The following is a 13,309-nucleotide window of genomic DNA, read 5'->3' as shown; positions in this document are numbered from 1 at the left end:
GAGGTGAATGACAAATTTTCATTTTGGGTTGAACTACCCCTTTAAGCCGTGAGGCATATCTCAACGTAGCTTTTTTTTTCCCAGACTCATGAAGGCATATTTGAGGAACTCTCACTACACCCACCTACCGGTTGCTGCAGGCAATTACAATGCCACTCCCCATGTCTGAGAAAGATCCTCAAAATGGTGGCGTTGTTATTGCATGGCCACACCATCAGTGAGCTGTTTAAATGATGTTTGTTTTTATTTTATTTTAACAAATACTCAAATATTTCATTTATCTTGTTCCCTTCCAAACTTCTGCTTTAGATATTCATACGATACTCAAAGACATCGATTACGACCTGAGGACCACAGAAGAAAGAGATGCAACACAATCCAATGTTTCTACTTTAATCGCTTCAGTTGAATTAAGGCCTAAATTAATTCCAGGATTTGTTACTATAGGGAGAATGGCCCCTTATGATTTGCATTCATCAAACTGCGCTGTTATCCATTTTATTTTGCCCATTTTATAATCCTAATTGTTTACATTCTCTTCTGTAAACATAAATATACAGTATACTGTTACTGTACAGCACACATATTTGAATTCATAGCCTACTATATCTTTTCTTAATACCGTTTATTTCGACTCCACGCATTTTGATCGAAATATTTCCATGACGTTCACAGGAATTCGTAATTCCTTAAGGATTAAAAAAAAAAAAAAAAAAAATCCCACTCACAAAGAGCAATATTTATCTGATTATATATCTAGCTGAATTTTTTAGAGCTGGTCATAACCAGAAAAAAATAAGCATTGTTTTAGAAACATATGTCTTTAAATATTTGATTAAAGTCAGACAAGGAAATCACAATTTATATATATTTCCATGTTTTTTTTTGGTTTGTTTTTTTAAATAACTGTTGGAACGCAGTATATACCCTTGAAAGTTACCAAATACCACTAAATAGCCTATATCAGAGTAGGAGAAAAAAATGTAGAAAATCCAGAAATATTTTACGCGATCTTTTCAACTTGTATGTGTATAAAAGGCGACTTAAATTTACTTTTATTTAATTGTCAGTTGAACATTTACATGCTTAGACTGGGCCACAGGGTTTTCATGTGTAGTTAGGAGTGCTTCCACACAGGCATAGGGCAGGATTACTATAGAATGTTGGCGAACTATCGTTGTGGAGGGGGAAAAACACGTAGAGCTGAGTCTGCGCGACGCAGGGGATCACTGCCTACGAAGTTTATCGGGCAAGACTACACCGACAAATCCTAGGACACATTCGACCGCACCGTAGGTAATTACCACTCAATCTATCATTAATATCACCAGCAAGAAAGTTTATCGCCGCCCTGATGTACGCAGTGTAGATTTGACGCAAAAATCGTTCGTAAATACGTCTACGAAATGCGTGCGTAGTCCATTTTCCTACTCGGTAGGCTAGCAACAAACAAAATACAAATCCGTTTGCGTTTCCTGGCTGAATGTATGCTTATTACGAAAATTGAATCTATCTTTGCGTGTATGAGCGAATACTGTACGCGAGATGTTTCAGAAATGGCAGATTTGAACGCTCGAGATATACGCCGTGTGTCCGTGATGGCGTTCGCTCGATTCTCTCTGTTCCTATTGCTCTCTGACGATTAGGCAGGACAACAACAAAGAAGCAGGAAGCATATGGGCACACCGGCGAGGCGGTGTGAGATCACGCCGCAATTAGTTGTAACAGTTAATTTAAAGTAAAAGGATCCTAGAAAAATGTGGATCTGTGCTTTTCCCAAATAATCTCTGTCTGTGGCTGTTCTGTCCTTTTAAAGAGCAGAACACAAGCAACAGTCATCACATAATAAATCAGAGGGATAGTAAATCGTCACACACACACACACATAAATAAATAAATAAATAGTGTATATATATATATATATATATATATATATATATATATAAAATCGCTTTGATTTAGTAAGTGATGGATGTTGCTTGTGTGTTCTGCACTTTAAAGGGCACATATTAAATTATATATTGCATTAGTATTATATAGACTTGTATGTTTGTATTTATATGTATATTCACACACACACATACATACAGACTGTGCAATTAAATAAAGAAGAGGTTAGTTGTATTTAATTTGTGTTGTCACAGGCATCTTCTTTGCAAGGCGGGTTATAAAGGATGAATTAGTTAAATGATGCTGCTTTTGGACAAATAATAATTTTATTGTTTTGTTTATTATTTCAGACAAATAATTCAAGGAAACCTTCTGATGGATGCTGTCTAGAAGCCCTGATTGATTCGGTTGTGATTAGTAACAACGAAAGGAAGAATGTCGGAATTTTTGCCATACCCTTACAGAGGGCCAGGAGGTGCTTTGATGCGCTTTAAGAAAAGAAAATCACGGTTCACATTCCAGGAGGTTGAACTGCTGCTCAGTGAGGTGCAGAAAAAACGGCATATTCTAGTTGGTAAGACATACCTTTTTATTTTTATATCACATAAAGCAATAGGACCTGACAGCGATTTGAAAGTATGTAAATTATGCTTTGCATACATGAAGGGTAATAGTTAAATGTGTCTTCAACAGGGAAGTTCAACCGGGGCATTTCGAAGGATCTGAAAAACCGCACTTGGGCGGATCTGACAGCGCGTATCAATGAGGTCAGTGAGTGTCACAGAGAAATTATTGAAGTCATCAAGAAATGGGCAGACCTCAAATGCGACACCAAACGGAGGGTGGCTGCCATGAGGGCGTCGGGAGCCACGGCTACCCAAATCGCACAAGAGCTGTCCCCCATAGAAACCATGGTGCACCAGATCCTTCAGATGTCTAACCCTAACAAAAATGTGAGCAATTTGGTAAATGATGACCAAATGGATGACGAAGACGATGACATTCCAGGTCTCTCTGAGCTGCCACATAGCTCCTCACACATGGCAAATGGCAGGCCTCATTCATTTGCTTTACCAATGCCACCTCCTTTCCACACTAGTATCCCAGGCAAAGGAGATATGGAGCTTCCTACACACATGATGTTTAGCGGTGAGTTCCTTTTTAGTAAGTAATTTTAAGGTGATTCATTACTAGATGTTTTATTTTTAAATGAATGTTTAAACAATAGTAAGTTGGTTATTTTTTGCATTGATAGATTCAGCAGTGCCTCTTATAGACCTCCCGACTGACACTTCAGAAAAGGAAGGTAAGGGAAAATGCAGAGCAACTTGCCATATAGTTTGATTCTTTTAATGGGTCAATGACATGACATTCTTTTTTTTTTTTTTTTTTTAAATGTGTAAAAAATGCAGTTAGTACATAAAGTGAATTAAAGGGTTAGTTCACCCAAAAATGAAATTTCTGTCATTTATTACTCACCCTCATGTCGTTCCACACCTGTAAGACCTTCATCTTCGGAACACAAATTAAGATATTTTTGTTGAAATCCGAAAGGTATATGACTCATCCATAGACAGCAATATAATCAACACTTTCAAGGTCGCTTCATCAAAATTTTATGAAGTGACGAGAATACTTTTTGTGCACAAATCAAAACAAAAATAACGACTTTATTCAACAATATCTTCTCTTCTGTGTCATTCTCATATGTTGTTTGCGTCCAGCGCCTACGTCAGAACGCTGACTCATTATTGGCCGGCTCCTGCGTTAGCATTACACATTACACGTGCTGCTCACGTGATCAACTTTGGCCAATACTGAGCCGGCATTTGTACGTAAACACAGAAGCCTTCACTGTGCTTACTGCGTCACCTGCATAGGGATAATGACAGGGAAGAGAAGAGATTGTTGAATAAAGTTATTTTTGTTTTGTTTTCGTGCACAAAAAGTATTCTCTTCGCTTCATAAAATTAAGGTTGAACCACTGCAGTCACGTCGACTGTTTTAACAATGTCTTTAGTACCTTTCTGGACCTTGAAAGTGTTGATTATATTGCTGTCTATGGACGAGTCATATACCTCTCGGATTTCATCAAAAATATCGTAATTGGTGTTTCGAAGATAAATTAAGGTCTTACAGGTGTGGAATGACATGAGGGTGAATAATTAATGACAGGATTTTCATTTTTGGGTGAACTAACTCTTTAAATACATCTCTCTTATGATGAGCATGTTTTTAATTGAAAAACTTTCATTCGCCATGTGGTGCAATTCCCTAAAAACTTGATGAAATTTTATTTATATATATATATATATATGTATGTATGTATAAAATTATAAAAATGAAAATATATTTTAAACGAAATATACAAATATATTTATTAAAAATATAAAATATATTAATTTTATTAAATAATGTTAATATAAAAAAATAATGTTCTAGTTTATTGTAGAAATAATTTCTGGTCTCGGTCATTGTATGAGTTTTTCTTTTATAAGGGAAAAATAAAAATTATTACTATTTTTAAAAAATTGGTCACACCACGTAACATTTTTAGTTTTAGTATATTTCAACTTTTCTTTAAAACGGTGCATTGTGCATATACCATTATCGTGGACACTCTTATTAGTAATAATGTTTTGCATATCCAAGTAAAAAACTGTTTCTAGTTTTATTTTAATGCTTATATTAGAATGAACATGTTTCTGTTCCTTCCAGGTGGTAAAATGCAGTTTATTGACAAGGGAAACCAACCAAATCAGAATCCTGTTGGTATCCCTGTTTTCCTCAGCCGTCCCATTGCTGAGAAGAACCAAGTTCGAGAAAAACCTAATCACAACACATTTAATGGGCCTTCAGCTGCCAGGACCGCAACATTTATTGCACCTTCTGTGGCTGCCTCATCATCACGTTCAGCTCCTGCTCGAATCCCTCCCCAACCTGCTTCCGTAGAACCTCGCAGTCTGCGGGAACGTTTATCCCAGAGTGCCTCACTCAGCCTGCAGGAACAGCAGGCCACCACACTGCTGATAGGGTCGCTGTCTCGCTCGCTGGAGTCGCTTGCGGAGTCGGTGCAGAGATTGGTCCACACCCAGCAGCAGTTTTCACGTGAAACCTTACAAATGCAGCGTGAAACACTCCACGTTCTGCGTGACTTCTCCTCCAACGCCTTGACTCTCCTGCAGGACAAGTTCAACGGACATCCATAGCTTCTGAACACGGCAATGCTATCGACAGCTACAACTGGGAGCAAGTTACAAAAGCAGTGAGTGCTGATGGCACAGAAAATACAATAAGCTGAGGATATTGTGACACTACAGTATATGGCAATCTTTAAATATCTTAAATATTGAGAGTTACAGAGCTGACAGGACTAAAAAGTTTTCCCTGTTTATAACGTAATAACCAAAATAAGAAGCATTAGGAGCTGAAATAGGTTCTTTGTAGAGTTCCTCATATGTAATGACTGATATATTTTCAGTAGATGACTGGGTCTCATAGACTGTTTGGACCAATCGTGTGCTGTTATACAGGTAATATAATGGGCAAATGTATTTAAAAAATTGACTGGTAATTTAAGATAATTATATTTGTGGTGCTTTTTAACATATTGCAAAGTAGCCATGAAGTTGGCTTGTTTTAATTTATGTAATCTAATTTTTTGATCTTCTTTATTTAGGTTTGTTCTTCTGATATTCTTTTAAAACAGTTTCTGGCTCAAGCATTGCTTAACAGACCTGCTGTAAATGTTTTAATCTTTTAGCCAATGTGCATTATCTGTTATTAGTAGTTTCTTTTAACTTGAATTTCCAAAGACTCCTTATTGTGTTTTTTTTTTTTTTTTTTTTCCTCCAGATGCGATTTTGAATTGTGATTGAAGGCACATTATCTTAGATGTAGCTCCTATGGACCTGTGTTTGATCTCCCAGAAATGAAAAGTCAGCACACTGTTATAAAAGATGCCTCCTACTTTAAAACCCAATGTCAAAGATGAAAATAAAACGTATAATTTGAAATATTACATCAAATACTGATTTTTGCTTAGTGTTTCCCCCCTACAGATTAAGTGTGACAAGTAATCAAGAATAGGGTGATAATGGGTTTTGGCTGCCACATGTAATTTTATGTTTTGCTATAGCACAGCAATCATAATCAGGTCTAACTATACAACATAGTTAATGCCACATTAGCACACAGTGGACCATTTTCACATGTCTGGGCTTCTCAGAAGAAGAAAAAAAAAAAAATAAAAAATCCATGTTAGCGTTTCCACGACTTTACAAAAGAGGGGAAATATAGAGAGGTTGATTACATTGGTCAGAAGAGAGAAGGATGTCAAATTTGTTTAATTACAGAAGGATTACATATTATATACATATATTACTACAAAACAATATTACTATATAATATGTGAGTTTAACCAGTAACTCCTTAACAGATAGTCAGCTAATTTAAATTTTAATAAAATTAAGCACAAACATCACAGCTGTCTGAATATTATAATACTATACGCACAAATAGTATTCTTATGCATATTATTCCTGTGAAAGTGATGTAGAATGTTAATATTTCTGGGAAATTACATAAAATTTGTGGTTCCGTTAGGGATCCCGTCCCTTCTGGGAGAGGTTGGGATCAGTGCTGGGCAGATTAGGCTACAAATTATAGTCTGCTATTGATTCCAAATTACATGACAAAATTCGTAGTTAGTAATGTAATCCATAACATTACACATTTTAGGTAATATAATCTGACTACTTTTTGATTACTTTTAGATTGCTTTTGACCTAACTCATTTATCACATTGATCTGAATAGGATAGGATTGTACCATATTGATATAAAATACAAATAGATGGAATATATATATTTTATCAACATGAAGTGCATTAAACATTACATCAGGGTTTTCCAAACGGGTTTGTGAGTTTAATGAAAAGCTAATAACTAAAATCATAAAAATGTCAAATGAAAATAAATCATTTTAAAATAATAAAAATTATAATAAATGTGCTTGAAAGACAAATGCATTCTATAACAATACATGATTAAATGACATACTGAGTGATAATTCAAATAATAATTGTATTTGTCAGGAGTTGATTCGATATGTAATGTTGAGAAAACACTAAATCCAGTGGTCAAATGCTTTGTGACCTCTCATTTTTCCATGTGTTTATAGCCATCTGACTAATATCTGACCTTTGTGTGTAATTTCACAAAACAGTAATCATGTAATCAATAAAAAAGTAACTATTCTGATTACGAGTATTCTAAAATATAATATCTAATTACAAAATTACATGTAATCAGTTAGTAACCAGCGCCTGAATATGAAACATTTTACTATATTTGCAATGTTGATAACTGTGGAAATGTGCCATCACAGTCTGTGAAAAGGATCCATAGCATGATGGATAAATTATTTTATTTTTTTAATTTAACATGTTAAATTCAAGTTAAACTCAACAGTAAAAGTTTTAAATAGTGAGAGGAAGGTTATTTATATAATTTACTTTGTATAATCTGTTTTGTCAGATGTCATCAGATGAAGTTGCTTATGAGATTGACTAAACAATGATCAATGATTACTTTTGAATCTGCACTCTCGACACTGTCACTCATAAAGGAATACAAAAAATATCCACTAGATGTCACTGTTGCACTTTTGTTGCCAAGTTCAAGAGAACTAGTGGGGGGAGAAATCACTTTACAAATGGACAAATAGACCATTAAAAGACATCTTTTTATGAATATATTCAACTTCAGTTAAATATATCAATTAAGTAATAATTATTAAATGATATAGTAAGATATTATAGGAATATTAAGGAAAGGCCATCCTGACTGAAACTGCCATCTTGTGGTCTTCCCCATTTTCCTCCCGATTTTCATAACCTTCTTCATCTGGTAGATGGTCTGCTGGATCCTCAAGGCATTTCATACAAAGGTATGAGGATGGTGGCAGAGAGAGTGAAATAACCTAAAGTCTAGAAAATATTATGCACAAAATCTTTTCATGCACAAATAGTTTGGTTGTCTTATGTTATCTTTATTTTTAACCTCCAACACGAGGTTTGTCCAGATTTAACATGCAGAAAGGTTTAAACACAACAGATTTTTTATAGAGCCAAATAATTGCATCATAAAAAGGGTTAATAGTCAGTAGTCAGAAAATAAAGTATACACATAAAGTGCCCACACTCAAAACAAAAACTTTTTTGCATTATTTTGCCTTTACTGGGCCTAATAAGTCACTTTTAAATGAAAATTTATTTTATTTTTAAAATTAAAAATGAAAATAGTAATTAACAGAAGCATTGTAACTAAAACTTTTTTAGTTACTGTATTTTCAATTTATCTCAGTATATTTCCACAACTAAATTTTCTATATTATTATTTGTAATGATTGGCAAGTTTGCAGTTTCCAGCAACCCTGTAAGATAATTCATACATTTATTACAATTCGTGGATGCCATCAATTGCAAAGTTATACTGGTGATACATAATGTATTATTTGTATACTTACATATCTTGCTTTGCTTTCACCAGCCATCATGCCAGGTTTAGATGTTTGAATAATTCACATTTTTTCTTTAAAAAAAAAATTAAAATAAAATATAAATACATATATAATTATATAATTAATTATAGGTAAATATATTAACAGTAGAGGCTCTAATGTACATCATTTACAGTGTTGTTGAAACGTTTGGGGTCACTTTACTTTTACTTAGCAATGATACAATAAATTGGTCATAATTGACCAAAAAGTTATATTTTAAATAAATGCTGTTCTTTTGAACTTTTTGTTTATCAAAGAATCCTGGAAAAAATCTATCACAGTGTCAACAATAATATTAATCAGAACACTGATAATAATAATGTTTCTTGAACACCAAATCAGCATATTAGAATGATTTCTGAAGGGTCATGTGACACTGAAGACTGCTGAAAATTCAGCTTTGCCATCACAGGAATAAACATGTTGAAATATATTAAAGTAGTTTTAAAAAGAGATTTAAAACATCTTACTGACCCCAAACTTTTGAACGGTACTGTATTCAATTTGGTATAATAAATGTACTAATTCAAAGTTAATTGTATTTATTAAATCAACAACAAAATTACTGTTCAGATTTTTGACTTTTGAGGCCACACAAGTTTTATGTACAGAACAGTGACTCTAGTACCTCATGCCATTCGAGTGTCTTTACAGGAAGAGCCAAATGACAGAGCGGACAGGTGCTTATCTTATCCAGCTCTGTGTCAATGTTTCTGTCTCTCTTTGTTTTTTGCAATGTTGAGAAGGAGAAATCTGCAGCGTCTGGAGCACTGGCATTTCCAGCTTTGAAGTTTTCATCTGAGTCATCATACTCGCTGTCTGCATTCTGTAAACGCTGTTTGCAACTCAGCTAGTTAAAAGGAATAATAAAAAAAATTGCAGTGTTAAAAAGAGATTTTCATATTTGCATAAATATATTAAAAACATTTTTTATTTATTTACTTATTTTACCTGGTGCACCTTCAGTTTTTCTGAGGGAATGTATCTCAGACAATTCTGACATTGCAGCATGGTCGGCTCTGGAGATAACAGATATGCTAATTCACTGTTTTACAATGAAAATACCCAATACTAATACCTATTACATATCCATAATGTTTAAAACTGATTGTGTCATGATGAACTAACCATCAGTGTCAGATGCATTATCTTCAGGGACAAGATCCTTTGATGTTGTAGGAGTGGTAGTTGAGCAGATCTGTGCGTGATTTAGCTGGTCCATCAGCTTGACATAGAGGCCACAGTCGGAGCAGCGCTCCGTGCGACTCCCACAGGACACTCTGTGATCTATTAGATTGCTCAGAGGAAGCTCGAGCTGACAAAACTCACAGATCTGAGGCCTTTCGGAGCACTCATCTTTCTGAAAGACACAAATAGTAGACATGGAGAGGCAGAAACAACAAAGGAATAAGTGAAAAAAAAAACACCTAGAGCTCATCGGTTTAGATAGGTGTGAGATTAAATATTCACCTCATGGTCTAACAGATGCCTTCGCTCCATCTTTTTTTTGCACATCTTACATTTCACCTGTGAGACATGATGAAAATGAGACCACCAACAGTATTTTAGAGGCGGGAGATTGCAATAATGAGTAAAAAGCAAGTCAAGTGGAAAACGTTCAGCAGGAAAATGCATCACAAATCATTTTTTTGTGACACACAGGGCTAAGAGCTTGTAAAAAACAGCAAAGATCAGAGTGTTAACCAGTGTTGAGTGGTGTGGTTGTGACCTGTGCGTGCTGTTCGGTTTTATGCTCCTCCAGCTGATCTCGAGGGACAGTGTCATTGCAGTCAGGGCATTTGCACAGAAACCTTTTACAGTGTGGTTCATGCAGGTCATAGTTTGCCTTTGCCACCTCTTTATTGCTGCAAAAAAACATCAAAAGAGACTCTTTACAGAAACTGAGGATGAAAACGCTGGTATGAGATTGCACATGCACTGTTTTCTGAACCCTAGAATGCATGAGCCAAAAAAAAACTACATGAATGCATTAAGGGGGTCAAAACGAGTCCTATTGGAATGAATGGTTTCCTTGCAGTTGTTCTTTTTTCTAATCTGAATTCTAATCTAAATCTTCATTTGCCAGATTTCTCACAGGGCACGTGAAATTGAAATTTGCAGACAGAGGCAGAACATTTCACATAAGATTTGCACCTTTCTAAGCATAACAACTAGTGTTCTACTGTTTTGAGTACTCTGAATTTAGACATACTACTCATTTCATATACTGCTTTTCATCTACTATATAGTAAGGAGATATGCGTCTTTTTAGAAGAATTCATGGAATATCAAATAAACAAATGTTTTCATTGATAAAATATTTAATAAATTGTAGCATGCTGGGTCAATTTGTCCCCCTTTATGCATTCTAGGGTTAAAGGAACAGTTAAACCAAAAATTGTGCCATTATTTAGACACCAACATGTACTTTCTTCTGTGGAACACAAAATATTTTTTTAAGAATATCCTATTCACATTTTTTTCATTCCTGAATGTGAATAGGCACTGGGTATGTCAAAAAAGAAAAGAAAAAAAATCACACAGTTAACTATGCATGGGACCTTCCTGGGTTCATGAGAAAATAATTGATTGTCTAATTCGTGAATTAACGATTCCTTTGAGTCAGATATTTTAAATGAATCGGTTTATCTAGTTCACACACACACACACACACACACACACACACACACACACACACACAGGTTTGAATTTGTTCACGAATTAGAATCCGATTCTCCAGTTCAACACTGACTCAATGAACCAGTCACAGGTGAAGAATTGTAAATAAACTAAATCGACCCGTTTCTCGCATAAAGCTATCATATAGCTTCATGAGATTTGAATGGAGCACGAGTCATACTTCTATTATACGTATATTATGCGTTTATTTTCCAATTCACATTCATTTTATTGAAAAATAGTGACCAGGATATCTTTCCAAAATCCACATGTTGTGTTCCACTGAAGAAACAAAGTCCAACGGCTAGAAGGACATGAGGGTGAGTATGATCATGACAGAATATTTGGGTGAACTATATCAAGTTAATAGCCAACAGGCAAAATTATGTGTTTACGTCACAAGTAATAGTGTTAAAATTATTCACTAATCTATCCTGTTCAGTATCGGTGATTCACCAAATCAAATGAAATGAAGCAAATGAAATGCGTTTTACTTAAAAGTCACAAACTGTCGCGTCAGCCATAGCTGCTCCCATGGAAATAGTTTCACTTGTTTAAATTAGGCCACAGTTATCGACACCTTAAAGAAATAGTCATTATAGTTGAGTAAATAAGTAGAATATGGTTTTTGTGTTCGTTTTTATGCTGTTACTGTTGAAAAACAGAAAATGGTCGTGATAATTTAAGTTATCGTCTACAACTCGACGAACAGGATGCTATTTGTTTACACTGGCAATGAACATAAATAGACGTCTTAAATCTTAATGCGATATATTTACAGTAACTACATTGTAAAACACTCACCAGTGAGTACATAAAATCAGCTCTTCTGTGTCCATAGTAAGGCTATACTAGAGAGAGATGACTTGGTTACTGTGTTAGGGTTGTTGATTTCACTTATTCTGAAAAGAAAGTGGAACCGAAACTTAATAGGTGTCGTAAACATCGTATCGCTAAAGCCTCTTGTTTTCCAATACAACATATTTCCTTGTGTTGTGGTGAAAAAAAAAAAACACTTCACTTGACATCTTTAGGCTGGATTGTATGTCTCATCTAGTAGTCTATGTAGTAGCCCTAACTCCTGCATACAGTCCTATTGATTTTTGCTTAGTAGCCAATCACAGGTATTTAAAATAAGACCACAGTAACCAGGTAAAACTTCTGTAAATTAGTTATATAAATTCAGCTTTGTTATAATATTTCACAATATTACTTTTAATTTTATTTTTGATCAAATGAATGCAGCCTTGGTGAGCAAGAGAGACTTTCAAAAACATTTACAATTTAATCTTTGTTGTTATTATTCAGCATGTTTCTATGAGGAAAGAAAATTATGTTATGTTCGCCTGCATCCAAGCTATAGATTTCACCCTCCCGACTTGAGTGAAGTTTAGTTTACTCATTTACAATGTGCATGCATTAATATGGATCAGTTCATGGTGCTTAGCTTTGTATCTTCTCTGGATGATTATTGCTCAACTCACGTCACTTTAGTGAAACATTAGGAGTCTGACAGACTGCTGGATGTATGTCCCTTGTTGGCCCCATTAGCAGATCACTTATGTTGACTCTGTAGTTCAAGATTTTATTGAGCTGTTAGTTTCAAAAAAATGTGCTCAAAATAATTGAACAAGGCTTTTGTATCAAGGCCTCGGAGACATCAGACATCAGCAGCTAATGGATGTTTGTCAGCAGAAACAGCACAGGAGCGGACAGCTGTGTCACGCCAGGGGAATCACAGTAATTACGGTATTGAGTTTCGCATTTTCACTATTGCCGCAGATGGGTGTGGACAGAGGACTTAACACGGTCCGGTTCATTCCCTAATTCTGCCTGAGTGGGTCAGCTGTCGCCTGCAATGTCTGATCAGAATTGTGATCAGCATTAGTGGTGCCACCAGGGTAATCTGGCCTGATGTCACTTTACATAAACAAGCAAATTATTTTTGGGTAGGATTGTACGCTGCAGGCATGTTTTCTCGTATGTGTGTCCTCTCGTTACATAATATTAAAGTTCACAAGTCCTTGCTGCACCAGTCAGACCAGCCAGCACAGTTCAAAGCAAATAACAGGGTTGTTTTAGCATCAGTTCAACATTCAAAGAGTGAGGAGTTCTCGTCTTACATTGTTAATCTCTCTTCTCCTTCTCCTTGGTGATTATATTATCAGTTTCTGAT

The 13,309-nt window shown here is 35.2% G+C and overlaps 2 protein-coding genes across 7 annotated transcripts; one reads left to right on the top strand and one right to left on the bottom strand.

The window, feature by feature from the left end:
• The first annotated feature begins 939 nt into the window (after positions 1–939).
• On the top strand, positions 940–5,911 carry zgc:113149 (uncharacterized protein LOC541363 homolog). 5 transcript variants are annotated; one of them, XR_007925027.1, is made up of 7 exons: positions 943–1,296; positions 2,241–2,464; positions 2,584–3,039; positions 3,146–3,196; positions 4,609–5,155; positions 5,372–5,423; positions 5,746–5,911. XR_007925027.1 is itself a non-coding variant. In XM_051861298.1 (5 exons), the coding sequence occupies exons 2-5, from the start codon at positions 2,326–2,328 to the stop codon at positions 5,097–5,099; spliced, it is 1,137 nt and encodes a 378-aa protein (XP_051717258.1). In that variant the 5' UTR covers positions 940–1,292; positions 2,241–2,325; the 3' UTR covers positions 5,100–5,911. The 5 variants fall into 5 exon arrangements, 2 of the variants coding, with proteins under 2 accessions (XP_051717258.1, XP_051717257.1); XR_007925026.1 differs by having other exon boundaries at positions 942–1,296; positions 5,372–5,911; XR_007925025.1 differs by having other exon boundaries at positions 945–1,296; positions 4,609–5,423.
• On the bottom strand, positions 5,711–12,197 carry xaf1 (XIAP associated factor 1). 2 transcript variants are annotated; one of them, XM_051861300.1, is made up of 8 exons: positions 11,938–12,197; positions 10,184–10,319; positions 9,925–9,981; positions 9,583–9,814; positions 9,406–9,473; positions 9,083–9,304; positions 8,419–8,483; positions 5,711–7,879 (listed from the first exon to the last, which is right to left on the bottom strand). In XM_051861300.1, exons 1-7 carry the CDS (start codon positions 11,970–11,972, stop codon positions 8,445–8,447), a joined length of 789 nt encoding a protein of 262 aa, XP_051717260.1. In that variant the 5' UTR covers positions 11,973–12,197; the 3' UTR covers positions 5,711–7,879; positions 8,419–8,444. The 2 variants fall into 2 exon arrangements, with proteins under 2 accessions (XP_051717260.1, XP_051717259.1); XM_051861299.1 differs by lacking the exon at positions 5,711–7,879 and adding an exon at positions 7,921–8,325.
• Positions 12,198–13,309: the final 1,112 nt, after the last annotated feature.

This window comes from Ctenopharyngodon idella, chromosome 15, assembly GCF_019924925.1.
Source record: "Ctenopharyngodon idella isolate HZGC_01 chromosome 15, HZGC01, whole genome shotgun sequence".
Taxonomy (NCBI): Eukaryota; Metazoa; Chordata; class Actinopteri; order Cypriniformes; family Xenocyprididae; genus Ctenopharyngodon; species Ctenopharyngodon idella.
The sequence above is the reverse complement of the archived record's forward strand: the minus strand, read 5'-3'. Positions and strand labels throughout refer to the sequence as shown.